This window comes from Notolabrus celidotus, chromosome 19 (assembly GCF_009762535.1).
Source record: "Notolabrus celidotus isolate fNotCel1 chromosome 19, fNotCel1.pri, whole genome shotgun sequence".
NCBI lineage: Eukaryota > Metazoa > Chordata > Actinopteri > Labriformes > Labridae > Notolabrus > Notolabrus celidotus.
Window position 1 is genome coordinate 6,879,464 of NC_048290.1, and position 20,148 is coordinate 6,899,611.

Genomic DNA, 20,148 nt, shown 5'->3' on the forward strand with positions numbered 1-20,148 from the left:
ATCAGAGAGCTCAAGACATACCGGTCATTTAGTTCTCATTTGAGGCAGCGGCTCAGAGGCAACCAAATCCATCAGCACTAAACCCATTTGTCCCTGCTACTGCCACCTTGTGTCATCCATCTGTGAATTTGTCCTGTGTTTTTTAACTTACTGTTGCTTGCTTGTGTTGTGTATTCGTTGTGTGCATCTGTTGCTCAGTCTATACGTTGCTTCATTTGAATTGTATGCCACTAGTTAAATGATTGATAGTCACTGTCTGATGCAAATGTGTACAGCACTGTTAAATGTTGTCCTGTTGTGTCTACATGTGTCTTCCTTAACATGTCCTTATTGCTGCTTCCTGATTGTCTTGCTCCATGTATTTTATATCCATGGCCACTTTCTCAAAGACTGTCATGTCATCTCCTTATGTAGCTTTGAGTTATTTTTACTTGTATGGTGCTATTTGTACTTTTCTTTTCCCTTCTTTTTTCTTTTCTTCCTTTCCTTTTTTTTTGGTTTGGTTGTGTGTTGGTTTCTCCTCTCCCTTTTTTTTTCATTTTATTTAACTTTGTTTTTATTTTTTGTTCAATCTTGATCTTTTTAGGGAGCCTTTTTAACATCAGGCAAGGGACTACGGACGTAAACTCGCCTTCGGCTAATTCTGGCTTATTTACAAAAATGTTAATTAATATGCATGGTCCTTTTAAATGAAAAATAAATAATAAATAAACATTGCAACTCCACAACAGCACCAGAAAAAAAAGTTCCAAAGTGCAACTCTGTAATATTGGTGTCCCAGTGTGTGATTTCACATCAAATCACAGCATTGCCGAAGCACAAGGAGGCACGGCTTGTTAACACGCAGTGCTGTTCCGCCTGGCCGGCTCAGCTGTTGCACACCGCCACTGTCTTCCCCCCATTCTGCCTCTGTTACCACCTTCTATGGAGGTCATTACCCCACCAGCCTCCATGCATTATACATTATACAGAGTCTTATGAGGGCTAAAAACTGCCAAAACTCAGGGGAGATTCTGCTGCAAGGATAAATAAGAACTATGTATACATATAATTTGTGTGAGCGCTATTAAAGCACCTGTATGCAACATTTCTCTGCTTATTGATGCAATACTGCAGGCTGTGAAGAGATAAATCTGTTTTTTGTGCACAAAAACACACCAAGCAGGTGGTTGTTTTCTTTTCCCCAGGCTAAGTGCTCATCTGACTGTTTGCAAGTAGTATTTTTTTTTGTTATTTTTGTCAGTTAATTGGCAGGTGGTGTCCCTGAATAATATTGGCTTCAGTGGAACAGGCCTTGTTTACACCAGAACGGCCCCATTAAAATTGAAACATTTCGCCTTAGCATTTACAAAAAAATTGGCGTACATGTAACACCACAAAAACAATGTGAAATACACAAGCTAGACCAGTAGTTGGCTAGTTGTGATGAAACTCCACCGAAGAACACCACACGCCTGTCCATAAAGCCATTATTTAACAGAGCGTAGAGTAGAAGCAACAAATGCATGCTCGAAAACCATTAACTTTGTCTGAAGAAGCGTTGATAAGCTCAGTAGTGTCAGCAGCACAAACAAAGCTCTGTAGTCCGCCATTGTTGTTATTGTCCTCTACTCCCACATGGCTGGGAACCTAATACCCAAGTGTGAAGAGGGTTGTGACGTAACCGGTTCCAGGGGATCCTTGTATAGCTTGTTTGCACAGTGACTGAAGGGGTTGCATTTTCAAAGGTTTGCATATTCAGTCGCCCAAACGCAGTTTCGGTGTAAATGAACGGCCAAAACGGAACAATAGTTTAAGTCATCCAGTCTAAGTCCTCGTAACAGTGATATGTGTGCATGGGCTGTTTCATTTTCATGCGCTCCTTCTACATGTGTGCAAAGAAGGGTTTTTGCAACTTAGGTCATCGTGATGCCGTCATACAAATCTGTGCACAAAACTATCCTCACAGCTAATGTAATGTTTCCTCATGTCTTCCCAAGTCCTTCACTCCGTCTAGCATCAAAATAGAGACTCTCATGTTTCTGCTGCTGTCCTTGGCCAGACATCTGTCAAGCAAAGCATTTGTCCACAGAAGTGACAGCATACCCCCCCCCCCCCCCCCCCCCCCCCCCCCCCCACCTTCACACCACCACCACCCCTTCCTCCTCCTGCTATTCACACCAGTTTACTTCTGGCTATTTCAACTTTTCCCCTTCCTCCTCTCTCTTCTTATCGCCCCATCTCGTCACACTGCGAGCCTGAGGGTTGTGGAGCAAGAAAAGAACAATATCATATGATGATTTGTCCTTGTAGTAAACTGCTGAGCTGTGTTGTTGTGTAAACTTTGCTACAATACAGTGATTACTTTTATGTCTTTGTGGTTGCTGCAATGTGTGTTATTAATGTCTGAAAATACATAGATGAAAAATGGAAGCTATGCTAACGGCTCTTTGAGTCACAATATGCAAATGACTGGAAACCAACAAGGGTATGTTTGAGAGGTGTGATGATGATCATGATCACCAGCTTTGTTAAGCGTGTTAGCATGCTAATTATCACTTAAGCTAGTGAAATGATGTGGGAATGGATATAAATTGGTTTCATAGGAATGCATGCTATGTTTATGAACACATTTAACCATAAAATGACATACTGTATGTCAAGATCACAGTGGGTTTTCATCACCTTGGAGCCATACACCAAAGTACCAAATTTGATGATGATCTAGTCAACTGTTGCTAAGAAAATCCAATTCCAGTCTGGCCCAAAGAGGGGAACCAGTGCAACAATATTGTTATATCTTTAGCTCTGTTGTTGTGCTAAAAATAGAAATCTAGAAGGTCAACAGTAAAAAGGAGAGGTATTACATTTACCTTATTTGGACTAGCCTTGGAGAGAAACCTGTCTCTATACCATGTGTGGTTCTTTCCTCGCCACAAATGCTACTTTAATGCAATCCTGGTTTGTTTACATTAACTAACCCTTTAATAGACCATTAAGTCCTTAAATGCCCTCCTTCAAGCCCACTGTAAACAGTTTTATAGTGACTGATGTATTGTGGTTTCTTTTTTTGAACATCTGTAATTAAGATAATTATGATTAAAGCTACAGAGCATTAAGAAAGCCAACATGTTAGAGTAGACTGAGGACAGACAGCTCCATGTTTTCTCCATTGCACGTTCAGTAACAGAAATGCAAAACAGATCTTTATTCAAATGTGTCTCATACATGCAAATTGTTCTGGTGCAGAAGCAGCAGTCTGTGGCACCGCTGAGGATGGGATGTCGAGCTATGACTTCCATGTGTTTGTGGCTTTTAAAGGCATCCAGCACAACTACAACACTCCACAGTGTAGCATCTTGTTTTCAGTGTGTATTGGTTTGTTGTGCACTAAAGCTTGGTGGCAAGCCATTTCACAAAGTTTGGCAATCATTTGGGTTGATGGCTTTGAAACTTCCTTGAGAGTTCATGAGAATAACTGAGGTTTTGTGGCTCATATTTAATCATGAATTGGGCAGCGCCTAAGCTTTGTCCAAGGCAGTTAAAGGTGTTAAGAACATAATTTATCAAAATGTCAACAGGCAATTATAGAGACCTGAAAATAAAATGATACAAAGCTCACTATGACACTCTCGTAACCATCCAAGTGTAACTGAGGCCAGAATTTCAACAGTAGTATTCAATGTGACATTTTTAAATGTTGTTTTCATTATCTTGAACAACTAAGTTAAAGATAAATCAACATATATGAAGTATTTGTGACAGAACACGACTGTTCCAACTACTTTTTTCCAATGGTAGCAAATACTTGAGCTTATATTAAGGGTGCAAGTTGGTTGAAAGTGTCATTGCATTATTTTTGCAGCTTCACTTTAACTTTAATGTCTTTGTAGTCACTGCAATGGGTTCTCTTTTGTGTCTTAGAAATACTTGTATGAAGACTGTTGGACAAAAGACTGCAAGCTCCAACTATGCCAATGACTTTAAGTCCCACAGCAATGCCTCAAGCAGTATGCTAATGACAGGAAGCCAGCAATTTCACAGGTAGGATGTTGACTGTGATCACCCCCTTTGTTAAGTGTGTTGGTATGCTAATTAACAATGATCGTAGAGTAAAGCAGCAGTCGTAGTAAAAGTTGTTTTTCTTTTTACATGTATCTGATCATTAACTGTAGTAGTGATGTTAAAACATATCTAAGTTTTACATTTTGACCGGCTTGAACTTGGTTGGACCCAATATGGGAACTTGGGTAAACCCATATGGCGCCAAAATGGGCCAAATCTGGACCTACAGGTTTGGCTACTTTGGAATACCCAATTGGGGCCTTGGGGATTTTGTCCTCAGTTTCCATTTGATCCCTACATGGGTCACCCATGACCAGCTTTGTTGAAAAAGGCCCTTGATGGGTTCAATACAGTGCTCCAATGTATGAATGTAGTCCATTAAGGACACACTCTGTAACCTAGTTCAACGTCTAAATGGGCCAACCGTTGGTAGGCCATGAATATTCGCCATGTGGGCCCCAACGCCACCTTATTTAATCATGCCCTGTTGAACCAAGGTATGTTTTTGATCAATTGGCTCAATATTACAAATACCTACATACCCTATAACAGGGTTATAGTGGTCTCTCAGAATCATGGCCTACAGTTATATATCACTCATCACTTACATCCCATTGGTAAAACCACATACTGTTTACATGAGTGTATGGGAGGCATGTGGTTTCAGATTAGATTAAGGTTAAACCAGTTAGACTGCATTGCTTATTTGGGCCAAAGTTTGGTGAAAGTCAAAACCCAACTTCAAAAAACAACTACCAGGAAAAGACTGAAAACCAGAGAAAGAGATAAAGGGTGAATATGCTGGAGACAGAAACCCAGAGGCTGAAGTGACACCGTGAGTGAGTGAGTTCTTTGGTATGTGGGCTATAGAGTTTCACAGGAACAAAAAGCGAAGCAGTGAAGTCCACTCCTATAGACAAGTCTGACACGCCTCTCCTTTTATCTCCCTCTCTGCTTGTCCCCCTTTCTGCCTCTCTAATCCCTCACCTCCATCACCCTGTTTATTTTCCTGAGTCTATTTGTGTGTTTCCATGTCAAACAACGAGTGAAATATCAAACATATGCAGTGAAGACTTTGTTTAACTTTGGGTCTGTTTAGAGTATGCAGTCATTTTTGTGTTTGAGCACGTTAATTGACTCTCTCCCCTTGAGAAACAGCGGTTATGTTGATGCTGAAAGAGCAGATCATAGCAGCAGAAAGTGAGAAGATAAAGGTAAAACAGAGGAGTGTTATGGCAGTGAGGAGACAGCACTGGATGGAAAATAGCTAGGTGATAAAAGAGCTCAACCATTAGCGGCAAAAACAAGAAACAGTCTAATGTGTATCTGAAGGATCCTAATGATCCTTCTCTGGATGTTGTTCTGTCATTCTATACTCTGCTGAGTGCTCTGACGGTAAACACCACCCAAAATGTTTGTGCAGAGACTCGACTTAATGCATGACGAAATGACACTGCTGTGTCTGAAACAAATTAACACATAAAACAGTCGCTTCAAACCCGAATGTCTGGCACATAATTTGTCTTTGTTGACTCTTTTCACAGAGGCAGGGAACCAGAGGAATGTGTAATTCAGCTGTAGGAAGAGTTGGACATCGGACAGCCAGGAATTCCAACAACTGCCATTTTGGAGACAAAGGCACTTGTGTGCGGCACGCGGGGTCAGGCTGCTGCCATGGCTGCAAGTGCTTTTTGTGGAAGGATTCCAAAAAGGATTCAACTTATAAAAGGATGGAACTGGGACAGCCAGGGGCCCTGCGGTCTCATAAGCATACCACAGAAGTGCTGAAGACTTTGTTTCACTTTTATCACATGTTATTCACACCTCTTTGCTCCCTTTGGTTTCTGTCAGTCTTTACCATTGGCTGCATTATAATGTGGACGGCACTACCAGCTGCTCAAGTTGTGAGAAGTGAAGTCAAAATACTGCCATGAGTGACATGTTTTGGATGGTGGAGCTGTAAAGCTGGTGTCACACCCTTGCTAGTAGCCTAAACACCCACTTAACACCCATCAGACAGCATCTGCACTGGTGTGGGGAACATCTAATGATGCGTTGGACGCAAATGACCTGGGGCCTTATGTACAAGGGGTGGGTACACACAAAAATGTGGCGTACGCTCTTTTTCAAGGCAAAGTTCAGATGAATCTAGAGTGAAATGACCGTGGAAATGTGCCTCATGCCAACTTCATGGCTGACTGAGCATGTTTCTACAGCTGTTGATCCTTGCGCACAGATTCATACATCTGGATATTTTTGTGCATACAATGTTTTCTGGATTTGAGCGTACGCCATGTTTCAGTAGGAAATCCACGCAAGTCTTTGTACATGAGGCCCCTGGCTCTTGTTAGCTTAAAAGGTACCATTAAGAGCTGTTTTGTGGCCGGAAGAGCCAGTTCTTGCTAAGCCAAATAATTTGCCTGAGAAAGAAAAAGCATCCAAGCCCTGCTCTTACATGGTAAAATGGATTGCAGACAACTTGAGCATCAGCATACAGTCTTTGTAGATTTTAAGTAACCTGAGGATTTTCATGGATATGATGTGTTTGGATGGAATCTTCACCTGGACTTGGATTGTTGGGACCCTTTCTGTTGCAGCAGGAGGGGGCAGACTCTCAGACTTTCAACAACATTCATTTCAAACATTAATGGATTGGCTGCTATAAAAGTTAATGTGGCCTCATTGTTTTGCAAGATTCTGGATTCCCATCCCATAGTTGCTTGCGAGGATGGTTGAATGTGTGAAGAGGCACAGGTCTAAAGTTTGGCTAAAAGCAATACCTTTCACTCTTTTGGGGTTGAGAAAACTGTCAACATTTGGTTGCTTACAGCTTCAAGAGTCATTCTAAGACATTGGAAAACAGCTGTGTCTCCTAATCTGAGGGAATGAATGGATGCAATGGTAGAAAAGGCGTCCTACGAGTCTATGCTCTGCAGACTGAAGGGCAACATGGAGGACAGGACGAGCCCCTGGGAACTTTTTGGGAAATATTCGAAAACTGATAAAAAATACTGGAGGCAGAGACTGAATGCAGTACACTTGTATTTAATGGACTGGATTTCTTATATTTGGATTTCTTTTTATAAGTGATATATCTGTTTTGATTGTCTAATCTCATTTCTTATATGACATGTCAGAGTATGTAATAAGTCTTTGAAAACACCCTTTTCTATTTTATATGTTTATATGTTTCTTAAAAATTCAATAAAAAAAATGTAAATGAAAAAAACAAAAACATTTGGCTGCTTCTGTTGGAAAGTCCTCCTCTGTGGTAATCCCACCTAAACTTGATAAGAACTCTTAGAATCAAAAATAGTAATCAGATGTTGTTGTCCATATTAAAAACTGCAGGATAAGAGTTGGTTAGCTAATTAGACTAGGTAACATAATGTTACATTATGATGCATTCAAGGTCAGGCCAGTAAAATGACTTAAAGTCATCATGATGTGTTCAAATGTTACACCAAGAAAAGTAAAATCCAAGCTTTGGCGAGAAGCTTAAATAATAGAGTTGTTTGGAGGAGATGTTTGTTTTCCCAGCAATATAAAAAGAAATCACATATGGAATTATGATCCGTTTGACTTCCTGACATGAGCTCTTAAGACTCAGATCATTAGGGAGTTTTGATAATGGTATCAATAACAATAAAGTTTAATGATCCCCATCCTTACTCTCTGCTCCCTACATTACCTCTCTCTTCAGCTGTCCAATCAAATAAAAAGGCAAAAAAACCACACACCCTAAAATAACTTTAAAGAGGAACACAGCGACCAAGATAATGGGGGTGCATGTCAACCTCAACATGTCATTCTTTCATTGGAAAATTGGCTCCAATTGCTAGAAGTTAAAGAGTCATTTTGAGGCAGGCATCCAGTCACAACAAAAAAGCAAAGCAGAAAGAGAGCATCAAAGACTGTATGTGAAACTTCTGAAAGCTTGTGTCACTGCCTCTCCAAAGCCCTCATTTCAGGCTCAAATTGCTGCTTTTTTCCCACCAGCGCTGCCGAAATAAACACTCCAGTGGATCATCACAGATCAGAAACTGGGTAAACCACACAAACAAAGAGGAAGGGTAAACAAAACAGTGATTAGGATCAGTTTATCTTGCAACTCTAGCATCCCCCCCCCCTCTTGATTAGAATCTCAGAAGAGAGAGGCTTAAGTCTGCTGATATTCATGCTCTCTGTGACATCACCTCTTTCCTTTCACACAGTCAGTATTTCCTCCGCTCGCTCTCGTCCTCTCTGGCATCTTTTCTCAGTGTGGGACCGGCACATTTACATAAGATTCGCAGACACATGAAAAGCACATTCCCGACATGAATTTGTTGTGAGCATGTAACAAGCTCAAGGCTGTGTGTTGGCTCTGTTTCTGCGGCTCGCAGTCACTTCGACTTAGACACACATCACACACTCCCAACAGCGATACACACCAAGGACACCGAGCAGCACACAAATACACCCACGCACGCGAAACATCCTTAACATGTATCGTAAAGCACGGGAAACACACATTTCTACAACCATTCCTATCACCAGTGAGTCTCCGCTGTCTCATGCAATGCTTTTTTCCCCACTCCTCCTCCCTCCCTCCCTCCCTCCCCCGTTCTCTGTTGACTGACAGTCTCCCATCAGGGAGGCTTTCTGACAAATGGGGCCAAATGGAGTGGTGCCACTGTTGCTGCTGGCCAAGAGTCAGCTCTCCGAGGTTATTGCTTAGCTCTGCGCTTACACTGTTATTTATATCCACCATCACCAGACTAGTTTTAAGTGTTTGATGAACTTTTCATGTGCCGGCTCCTCTGTGGATGGCAGAAATCTTCTCTTTTCTCGTGTTGGGTTGTGAAAATGTGAAATGTGAATAAGAAAACGCTGGATTTCTTGTATTTATGAGTTTCTTTCAGTGTCTTATTCTCACTATAAAAGTGCCAAAGTGAAGCAGCTTGAAAAAAGAAGTGGTGAGGGATACATCACTTTTACTGCTTTACTTTAACTACTGTGTAAATCCAAAATATAGTTATTCTGGAGCTTCGTCTGAGAGCGCTGGAGTCAGTAATGGCCTTTTTCCAGCCGCAGGAACATGTTTAGGATCACAATAACTTTACTTTTATTTAATCAGAGGAAGCTGGCACACAATTTTATGTCTGCTTCCAGAGTCAGCACAACTTTCTGAATGGGCCAGCAACTTTTAAGTTAGTCTGTGTTGTATCAGACATCACTCCAATGACCCAGTTACTCAACTGAAAGTATAATCTGCTGGAGTATGACTTTCAGGACCGAGATGTGGTGTGTACTTCGATATGAATGACATTTGAATGACTTGACTGTTGAAAAAAAACAACAAGAAAGGGAGAGTCAGTGCAAACGAATCTACTTTATATGCCAACAGCTTCATTGTGGTTGAGTACACAAAGGCAAATTATAATAAGACAATAGAGAAGGAAACATAAGATTCAGCAGACTGCACACTGCTTTCAATATGAATGCAACAGAGGCGTAGTGGTGGGACCAAGTTGTCTTGTCACTGTGCTGGTGTTCTGTGGAGTTGTGCTGCTAGAGTGGAGCCAATCTGGAACAGAGGCTTTAAATTTGCGCCATTTATTTGTGGTTTTGGTTACAAACAGGAGTAAGTGGACTGCGATAATAAAACAAGTATGGATGTACCAGATCTGAGCCAATCCATGCATTGATTAGTGATCAGTTTAAAGCTCCAACTGTGTGATTACCAAGCGGCAACTCCAGCAGTGAGAAATGAAACCAATGATCAGTCGTTCACCAAGTGTCCACTTGAGGCTGGATCCAACCACATACACACACATTCAAAAAAAGCTGAGTTTTCCAGCAAAAATAAACATGTTTACAGCCTAGCACCAAAAAACTGTTTTGGTCTGATCAGCTCATTTCTCTATTGGCACACACTGTACGGGGGGTGAATTTGTTTAGAACTCATTCCTTTCAAAGATATTAAACTTAGGAGTTTTGCATTATAAGAGGCGCAGCTGGCTTGACTGACAGGCAGGCAACCTTTAGCTATTAGCAAAGAGGCTAAAAGCCTGCCTCAGCTCCACATCTTTGCGTCACACTAGATCGACCAAAGTTAGGTTGAGTCAGCATTTCCAATATCACAACCACCAACAACAGGCGTCAAAACTGCTTAAGAAACAAATGGGGGACATCACAGAGACTACATCCATGTATTATACAGACTAGGGTGATTACCTCATGAAATCACACAACAGAACACCAATATATTAAGCCGATACATGATGGATATGGAAGTAAAAAGTTGTGACGATGGGGCTTTTTCAGACTTCCAATATAAAAAGGGCGAGGAGTGTAAATATTGTGTCTTGAACTGGGCATATGAAAATGACTGTGGTGAGTCCTGCTCAGAGTATGTCTTTATAACTGTCCATCACATATCACCCATTCAGAAATAAAGCATGATTCCATGACCTCCAGTCTATTTATGCTCATTCAGTTTGTAACCACAACATAATAATAAAGTCTCAAACCAAGCAAACTTGCAATGGAGGTTTGGTTCACCTCAAAGTAAACGTATTCCCAGAGGCTCTCTAGCTCCCGAGGGCAAAAGGTAAACTGTACAAGAGGCACAAATGCTCTGTGAATAAACCTGTCGTACTTATTCCTGGTTATCCTGAGGCATTTCCTTGCAGCAAGACTTGCAGGATTTTCTAGCTGCAGGACAAATGTGGTGGTCCAAACAAGCTCTAATTAAAGCATCTCATAATGCACCCAGGGTGCATTGGGACCTAAGTGTTCCCGCCCACTTTAGGACAGGGTCAGGTCAGAGAAACATTTATCCAAATATGTGGTGTCAACATAAATGTATTCTTGACCTTCTTAAAAAGGACCACCTAGTCAGGTTTGTAGTAAAATATAGCCCTACAAAGTTACCAAACATAGACCACCGGGGTCCTGCCCCTCCCTCCTGTCCCTCTGAGTGAGAAGGAAGGACAGGGGAACATAAAGAGGGGAACACTCAGAGTTTTAATTGTAGTATTTATTATTATGCAAATAGCCACAGTGATAATGTTGTGTTGCTTTATAGATGCAAGTATGTGTGATTTGTGTCTCTTTCCCAGCTGCAGCATGGAGCATGGAGTTGAATTTCCATCATGAGCGTATACTCGAGTTACAGATTTTGGAGGAATTGTATGCAAAGCGTGAAATGCAATCCGTCTCGTATGGATTAAGAAACATGCTGAACGTTTTACCAAGATATCAGGTCTTCAGAATCATCAAGTATCCTCTAATAGGCTTCCTTTCAGAGAGCCCAACAAGCAGAGTGCCTTTTTTTAATTTGGTTTGTTCACACAGCTTGTAATCATTCTGATACCAAAGCAGCCAGATTAAGACAGCGATCACGTATGCTAATATTTGTATAATGTTGTTAATGATCTCCTGTTGTGTACACTTAACATATACTTTGGTAGGTTACTGCCTGCATGCTTTATGCTCTTGTTTAATGTGCTTAATGTATGTTTTAACGTGTGCTTAATGCTGCTTCATGTCTGTCCTGCATGCTTCATGTGTTTTATGACTGTGGCTACTTACCCCACTTGATTACTGTCATGGTATTTCTAAATTGTAGTAATATTTCATTGCAAAGTGTTGCTTGCACCCTAATTATTGAGTTTTTTTCCTTGTCCTTGTTTCATTTTGTTCTTCTTAAAAGGAGCCTTGCCAGGGACTGCAGATGGGACTTGCCTTTTGGCTAACTCTGGTATATTCACAGAACTGATTTTTAATATGCAATGTTCCTGTAAAATAAAAATAAAATGAATAAATAAAATAAACATTAGCTTCCAGCCTGCCCCCGCTCAGGCTGGCTGGTTGACCCAAATCACAGCATGAGGTAGTCTACTCAATATCCTGAAGTCAAAACAGACCCTAGTTCACATCAATACACAATCTAACTCTGCTCTGTTGGTACTGGCTGCCTGACGGGAGGTGGTGAAAACAAACAGCCAGTGACGACTGACCAATAATGAGTCAATGATTGCTGAAGGCATGCATTAATCCAATGCTGTGCCTCTATGTGAGTTCAACTGATATATTTGTTTTAATATGAAGGCTTTGATATGATAACATACCTGACACAAAATTTGTAATGGTACCTGAAACTGATGGATTTTAATATGGAATGGAAAAATAATAAAATTGTGAACTTTGATTGCAATAGTTTGACTGTCTGACCCAAAATGTAGATTATTATATATTTTACAGTAGTGCATTTGGCAACAGTGTGCAGATTTTTTGGGTGAAAGACTTCCAAAGTCCTCACTGTACTCTAACTTGGCCAATAAGAAGTTAGGAACTTGATACTATTATTTTTAAGAGGTGGTTGAGACCAAACAAGGAGCTAAAACAGAGTGTTCTATGGACATATACACTTTCTCTGTCTGCTGGATATTCAATTATAAAAAGTCAGTATTATTATTACAATGATATTTTTTTTTATTTCTTACAGTCAAAGTAAATCATTTGTACTCAGTTATTATTTTATTTGCATTTTCTGCAAATAAAGGAAATAAAGACACAAAAAGTTATATATAATTAAAATAGAATTGGAATTCACAGTTTGAAAATAAATAAGTCAAAAATATAATAATAGCAATAATAAGAATATTAAATAGAGGATAAGAGTGAAAAAAAATGTGTAGTCTTACTTAACAGTGAAAATTAAAGAGAAAGCAAACAACTATAACAACAATAAAATACAAAACAAAAGTAAAAGTCAGTATTTTGGTCAAAACTTGCCCAAAAGTGAGCAAAAAAAATCTGTTATGTGAGGGATTATGTATAGTGAGCAAAAAGTTATGCAAAATAGAATCCCAACAAGGTGGAAAAGACAACTCCTACATACTCTACGTCTCTTTCACTTAGCTCCTTTTGTCTTTCAACCTCCCTTGCTGGTTTCCTCCTTGTGTTTTTGTATTTCTGTGCAGTTAAGTGATCAGTCATTAACCACAAATCCAAAGTTTTGTGCTCTCCAAATAAATTTGGAGTAAGAACAAAAACATCCTCCATGTTGCTCATGGATGCCACAGTGTCAGAAACAGGTTGAATAAAAACCTTTACAAATGTGCCAGACTCTTTTCCGTGGAGTGATTTGACATAAAATTAACCTGAATGGAGAAATACAGCCAGCCCTGCAACGTATAAGATCTTCAGCCTTTTTCAGATCTTGTTTTGGTATCAGGGTCAATCCAAACTAAGGAAGCGAGTATTTCGCTCAGAACATTGAGCCTTTTAGCAAGTTTTTAAAAAAGAGAGAGATTTTCTTAGAAGTCTGTGGGTGTTTAAACCCCTGACCCAAAACCCAAGACAAGTCAATACCCAAACCAGCCCTCTTAAAAGACGGTTGAGTCTAAAATGAGCTCAATGTTCCAACATGTTTCTCCAACAAAAGTTCAAAACCTAAACACCAAACAGGCAAACATGCAAAAACATGTTTACAGCTGAGGACAGAACAGACTAAACACCATGTTGTTGTTTTTAATCAGTCTCTGAACCATTTAAACAGGACTCATCTGACATGGCTGCAGCTTCCCGAAGTGAAGAAAGTCTCTTTTCAAAAATAAATAACTTGATTTGCCGAGACAGTGTTAACTCTCCTAAAACTGAATTAAACCTTATAAGCTGACAGCCCAGTTCCTAAATTTACACACTCTGCACCACCCAGCTCTGAAGTCAGGCGAGATTTTAGCACATGACACCACAAGCTAGAATAAATCTTTTATTAGACGCTGAACATTCTTCAAGACAAAGCCCTGCAGCGCTTTCACCCACAAGCCCACACTTTTCATCTGGATAAAATCTGGGAAATTTGGGAATGTTTTCAGAAACCCTAATTCACGTCAAAGAAAGCCCCTTGTTTGTCCCAGAGAGGCTTTGGAGCGAAAGTGAAAAATCCCAACTGGTTAGACTCCCTCTGTCTGGATCAAGTTTTACACAAACACACAGAAATGTATTTTCTCTTCTAGCACATGGGCAGGAATTCAACCTTTCCCAACTAGGACAACAACATGGAGACCTATTTACATGTCAATGAGGGCCATGGATGACGACTTTTCTCAGCTTCTCCTTGTCCTCAAACTTCCTCTGATCTCTGTGTGCTCCTATAGGCCTGTAAAGGTCCACATTTTGATGCAGGGTAAAGGCATGTCTGCTTGTTATTGCTGCCACCACATAGTTGTTCAAGCCATTAGCTGACAGGAAAAATAGTTGTCAAAGTTTTCCAAAGGAGAATGTGATGCAGTCTAGTATGTACGACTGTATAAGCCATGGGAAACAAGTCTCCCCCTTAAGTGAATAGGGGAAGAGTGAAACAGATGCTTTAACAGGTTTTAAATTTCCGTCGTCAGCAAAAATTTAATTCACTAAAGTGGTAGCAATAAAGGATTAGGCATCCTTTTCCCCAGTGCTAAGTGAATAAGGAATCAGTTTAATGCAGCATCCCTATGACATTTCATAACTGCTCAAAACTGATTGGTTAAAAAAATCTGGATTGGATTTTATATTGGTTAAGGCTTCCATCTGTAGTGCATTTGTAGTGCTGACCAATGGGGTACCAGCAGAGTCTGATGTATGTGCTGGGAAAATAGTATGTATGGAGAGCAATAGCAGACGTGCATTCAGCCGTAATGGCATCCCGGCTCCCAACAATGGTAATCTAACAATGATCCATGCATCTCCAAAAACTGGAATCTGCATCTAAGTCTGGCTTACATCCATTCTAGATCCAACATTTGAACCTGAATGATGAGTCTGCTTAACACTGTGTAGCAAAAGCCAATCAGCATGTCAATTTCCAGACCACTTAAGCCACTTCAACATACTTAAGACTCAATTGCTAGTAAATTGAATAAAATAATTATTATTATTTATTTTTTTTAAGTTGTATTTTTGGGCATTTTCGCCTTTTATGGACAGGACAGCTGAAGAGAGACAGGAAATGAGGGGAGTAGAGAGTGGGGGAGGACATGAAGTAAATGGACAAGGCTGGAATGGAACCTGCGACCTCTGCAACGAGGGCTATGGCCTCTGTATATGGGGCGCGCGCTTAGACTGCTAGGCCAACGGCGCCCCGTAACTTGCTTTAAACAGTGAAACTGAGACTCACTAGAAACGGATGATCAAGTACTGCTTTTAGAATGTTATGAAGTGATTGGTTCTAAGATTGCTGAGCTCCTTACCTGCTAAAACTCAGCAACTGGCAACTTGATCAAAGAGTTTAGAGGCCTTCAACCTAGGGCACATGGGATGGTATCTAGAAAGGTAACAGCAGGCTAATAATGCTAGCTAGGCTCAAGTTGACGGTATGATGGAAGATATTTTACTGCTTTGACATTAAACCTCAAAGCTTCCAGTCTCTTATCTGATTGTTTTGACTCATGCATTATTATTGCACATTCAAGTGTTAGCATTGTGACTAATGGTTAACTTTCTTAATGTATACATTTTAAACTTTAAAGTAATAACTAAATAAAATTAAGTACTAGTATGTGTAGTGCACTTATGAAGGGAAATAAGTGGACAGTGGTGAGTTAGTTGCTGAGTGAGGTGTTGTGTACACTTGAAAAACCACAACCTTGATGTGTGTGCTAAAACTGCAGACGCAGATTTAGATCACCTCTATAAATACTGTATGAGTAAGAAGCGACATCATGTAGAATAGCTGATCTCAAAGTAATACCTCTTAGAATATTATCTTAAGTAGTTTGTCAAAGTTTGTCCAGCATCAGCAATCATTTCCTAGATACAGGAAATAGGTGTATGGATGCATTTACAGTGGCTGCTGTAGTCAGCAGGATGCAGACAGGAGATCAACATCTACTTTATATGCAAAATAAACATACGGGAATAAGAAGAGCATGCATATAAAATGCACTGCACTGTAATATTGTCAGTGTGCATGCATGGGTTTGTGTGTAAATGTGTGAGAGTGTAAATTGATGCCAACGAGCTTCTTCCCAAGGCTCGAGAGCATGAGGTGAGAATGTAATCGGATGATATCAGATTAATACCCTTTCTAATTGCATGTTTCTATTTATATTGCACCGTCAGAAGAGGATCTACTGAGGCCCGTATTCTCTGTAAGAGGCCAGCTGATTGGTTGAGAGGAGATGGGGATCAGTATTTGTGGGAACCTGGCTGTGAAAAAGGCTAAATTCTCACATTTTGGGATGAGACTGTTAAGAGAAGTACTGAGGTCTTAGTAGATGGTTGAAAACGGTGAAGTTTCTTCTTTTGCAGTGTTCTTTTTATTTTCTCCGTCTCTCCCTCTCAGTCATGGCAGGGAGCCTGGTGCATACAGCACTGTGGCTCCGAGAAGCTCTGGTCTCTTGGAAATATGCTCTCTGTTGACTCATTCTGTTACCACATTCTTCATCAGCAGAGTCCTTCCCATCGGCTATGAAGACAAAACACCATCTCTTCTGGCCCAGTTAATAACACACCATTTTTTTTCTGCCTTTTAACTATCTAGTTTAGACTCTAACATTTGCAGCAGTGGAGAAAAGAGGGAAAAAAGGAGCAGTGGAAAATGAGGGGGAAGAGAAAGCACTCTCACTGGCCTACAGTGCAGTCTAGATCCCCCTGGATTTATTTGTGTGCATAACTCTTTCTCTTTCTGTCTCTCTCCCCCCTCTCTCTCTCACTCTCCCACTTTCATTCTTTCGTGCCGCTCTGCGTCTCTAACACAAACACCCACATGCTGCAACCGCTACACGGCATACAAATATACAGATCCACGTAACCATCAAATTATCTTGCTGCTTGTGAACAGAAAACGGTACACCCACGGCCCCTCACATCTGCCACAGTTAATTATTCCATTCAAAGAACAAGGAGGAGAGCTTCTTGCTTCACGACGCTCACGAACACAACAGCCAGATGGAAGGAGACAAATCCAGAGGGACGGCACTCAACATTTTGAACTTTTCTGGATCCACAAAAACTTTCTAACCTTGTTGAAGTCAGAACAAAAAAAGTACAGAAGAGCGAGGTGTCGTCAGCGTAGTGTTGATTTCATCACATTGCCATGTAACACCCCTCACCCCTTGACCCGCAGCCTAACGGGACACACTGAAGTCCCATTCATCTGACCACAGAGGTCCCAGTCAACACCTCAAGAGCCAAATGGAGTAGCAGGCTAACAGGGAAACCATGTGACCTTCTCTCTTGTTCACCAACTTTTTTCCACAGTTATCAGTCTGATCATTTTCTCCAAACCGCAAGCTTCAAATCTCACTCACCATTCTCCGCCTCCGGTTGGGTGCTGGTGTCAGGATCCATGTTAAATTCACAGCTCGATAAGCGCTGAGATCATTACACCCATATCCTCAAGGCAAAGTCGGCTCTGGAACTAAACTGAAAGTATTCCTACAACTGAGCTCTTCAGTTTCTTGTGCCGTCTCGTCTCTGCTGTTCTTCTCAGTCAGAGCTGCTGGCTCGGGTCTGGCCCCTGCAGCCTGCCAGCTCAGCTCAGGCTGCTACCGCTGTGTTACATCTGTCTGACCGAGCCTCTCTCTGGAGAGCGGGGAGAGAGAGAGTACAACAGAGCACAGGACGGGAGGGAGGAGAGAGAGAGAGAGCAGTTTCCACATTGTGGTGGAGAGAGAGGGAGATATGGGTGGAGAGGGCTGTGGCCGTGCTGAATGTTTCCACTTTGATCAATTTTACACCCTCAGCAGATTTTTCTCTCATCATAAAGAGACCCGAAAAGTTCGGAAAACACTGACATACCAGGAGAATTTAGGGACTTAAACAACACTGCAGCTTGGATTCGAACAATGGGTGGACTCAGAAAACGTGTCCCGTTTGGCACAATCTGGCACACGAAACCGCTCGTGCTGCTTAAGCCGACCTGAATTGAGAGCTTGTGTGGCAAAATACCATTAGTGCTGCAGCTAAGATTAAAAAATTAACTGTTTATAGTCTATAGAAAGTACTTTAAAAGTGTGGGAAATGCTCCTAACAGTTTCTCAGAGCTTAAAGTGAAATCTTTAATTAGCCTAATTTGTCACACATACCATAGAACTTGAAGATGTTCTCTTCCCTGTGATTAAAAAATGAGAAATTCACAAAATTTGGAAGACAGAAGTAAAGAACGTTTGTGAGTTTTCTTTAAAAGTAAATGAAAGAAGAGTTGCTGACAAATCTGAGCTTAACTAAATGATTTATGGACAAACCATTTAGCTCTAGTAACAAAACACAGAGATCACAATGGAGTCCCATCCATATAACATGGGACATCAAACAGTTAGGATGTTTCTAGCAACAAATTTTCCTGTCAATGAAACACAAATTTGAATTGAGCCGTGTCTACTAGTCTCAACGTAAGGAAACACTCAAAACAGTCACAAATAAGAATAATGTTTCAAGTAAGAAACTGCAGGTGAAATGCCAAATTGGTTTGCCAAGTGTGGTTAACACTAGCAGAGCTAGCACCATCAGCATTCAGTCCTTCTGGCAGGTTAAAGTCCACATGACTGTGCTGGTTACACATTGCTCTGCACGAGTTTATACATACCAGTTTAATCAAACACAGCCTGCATACAACTTCATCCCCTTTTTCTAGAGCATCATAGCATCATGACAGGAGGCATTGTCCAGAGCTACAGCCTTTGTTAGTTGCGGGTGGCTGTATTACAGCTTAAAAACAACATTTGACAGTAACATTGATAAAATATTAACACCTGAGGGCGCAGTTTTGCCCAGTTGGTAGAGCAGGAACCCCATGTACAGAGGCTTTAGTCCTCATCGCACTGGTGGTAGGACTAATTCCTGGTCCTGGCAGGACTTGAAAAAATGAAAACATCTTTAAAATACTTTAGTTTGCCTGAATAGTAATTCTGGAACGGACTGGCAAGGGTGAGTAAATTGTGTTGACTATTTGCGCACACCCCAAACCAGCACATGCCTCTCCATTGACTTTGTGTTACATTTAGCTGCACCGTTGTTACTCTCATCTGCAAGCAAATAACAGAAAATGCTCAAAAGCTGTTGTGTGGTGGGATGCGCTAAGCCTTCAGGAAGAGGGAAAAAGGAAAGACAAATAATTTGTGCTGGGCATCAGCTAAGAAAACCGCTGGACCCTGCAGAAATAACTGGTCCAGTGCAACTGTGAAGGTTGAAGCTACGTTCTGGATTTCATCTTTGTTTGGTTAAACTATTACTTTCCTCAGTGATTCCATGAGGAACAGCTGGAAATATCAAAGTATTTCACTTCAGGCTATTCATTGGGATTATTTACCAGAGAAAAACAAGCTGTGAGGATGAGACAGCGAGATAGACCAATAATATTAAATCATCAATATACTTTATCTGCCTCACAGCGAGAAGGTTCCTGATTAGAGTACCTGGTCGGACACGTGCCTTTCTGTTTGGAGTTTGCATGTTCTCCCCCTGCATGTGTGTGTTCTCTCCGGGTACTCTGACTTCCTCCCACAGTCCTAAAATATGCTCATCAGGTTAACTGGTCACTCTAAATTGCCCGTGGGTGTCTGTCTTTCCATGTTTGCCCTGTGATAGGTTGGCGACCTGACAGGGTGTACCCTGCCTTCTGCCCAAAGTCAGCTGGAATAGGCTCCAGCCCCCCGTGGCCCCGTGCGGGATAAGTGGTCAAGATGATGGATGGGTGGATGGATGGATGGATATACTTTATCCAACTTCCCTCATTTTACTGACCTCATAAGTCAAATAAATAAAATTTGAAATGCTCTAATTTAGTGACTAAAGCTAGCTACAGGTATTCTGTTAGCATTGAAGCTGTTTGACCAATACTGGTCCAACAGTCAAATGGTTGGGTCTAAATAAAAAGTTGTTTAATGCTTAAAATCTCTCAGAGGAAAGCAAAGCTGGGCTAAAACAACAATTATTTGAGTTGCATATGAATACTATGCTATTTACAGCTTTGCTTTTCTAATAGGTCTATTTCTGGTGCAGTGATTTTACTGTGCAAACACAACATCTACGTTGCCACTACTGTTATTATTTCAATCAGCTGAAAAGGATGTTGCATCCATGTATCAACCAAGCATGCCGGATACAGCCCTGGTGGTGAGGCTTTCAGCA

General features: G+C 41.0%; 1 protein-coding gene across 1 annotated transcript in view; it reads right to left on the bottom strand.

Moving 5' to 3' along the window:
• Positions 1–9,262: 9,262 nt before the first annotated feature.
• Positions 9,263–20,148, bottom strand: part of si:dkeyp-72a4.1 (uncharacterized protein LOC100148058 homolog) — a 52,510-nt gene continuing 41,624 nt past the window's right edge. Inside the window, exon 5 of the mRNA XM_034710034.1 lies at positions 9,263–9,368. Within this exon, the coding sequence (XP_034565925.1) occupies positions 9,277–9,368 (92 nt within the window). The 3' untranslated portion in view covers positions 9,263–9,276. The remainder of the gene's footprint in view (positions 9,369–20,148) is intronic.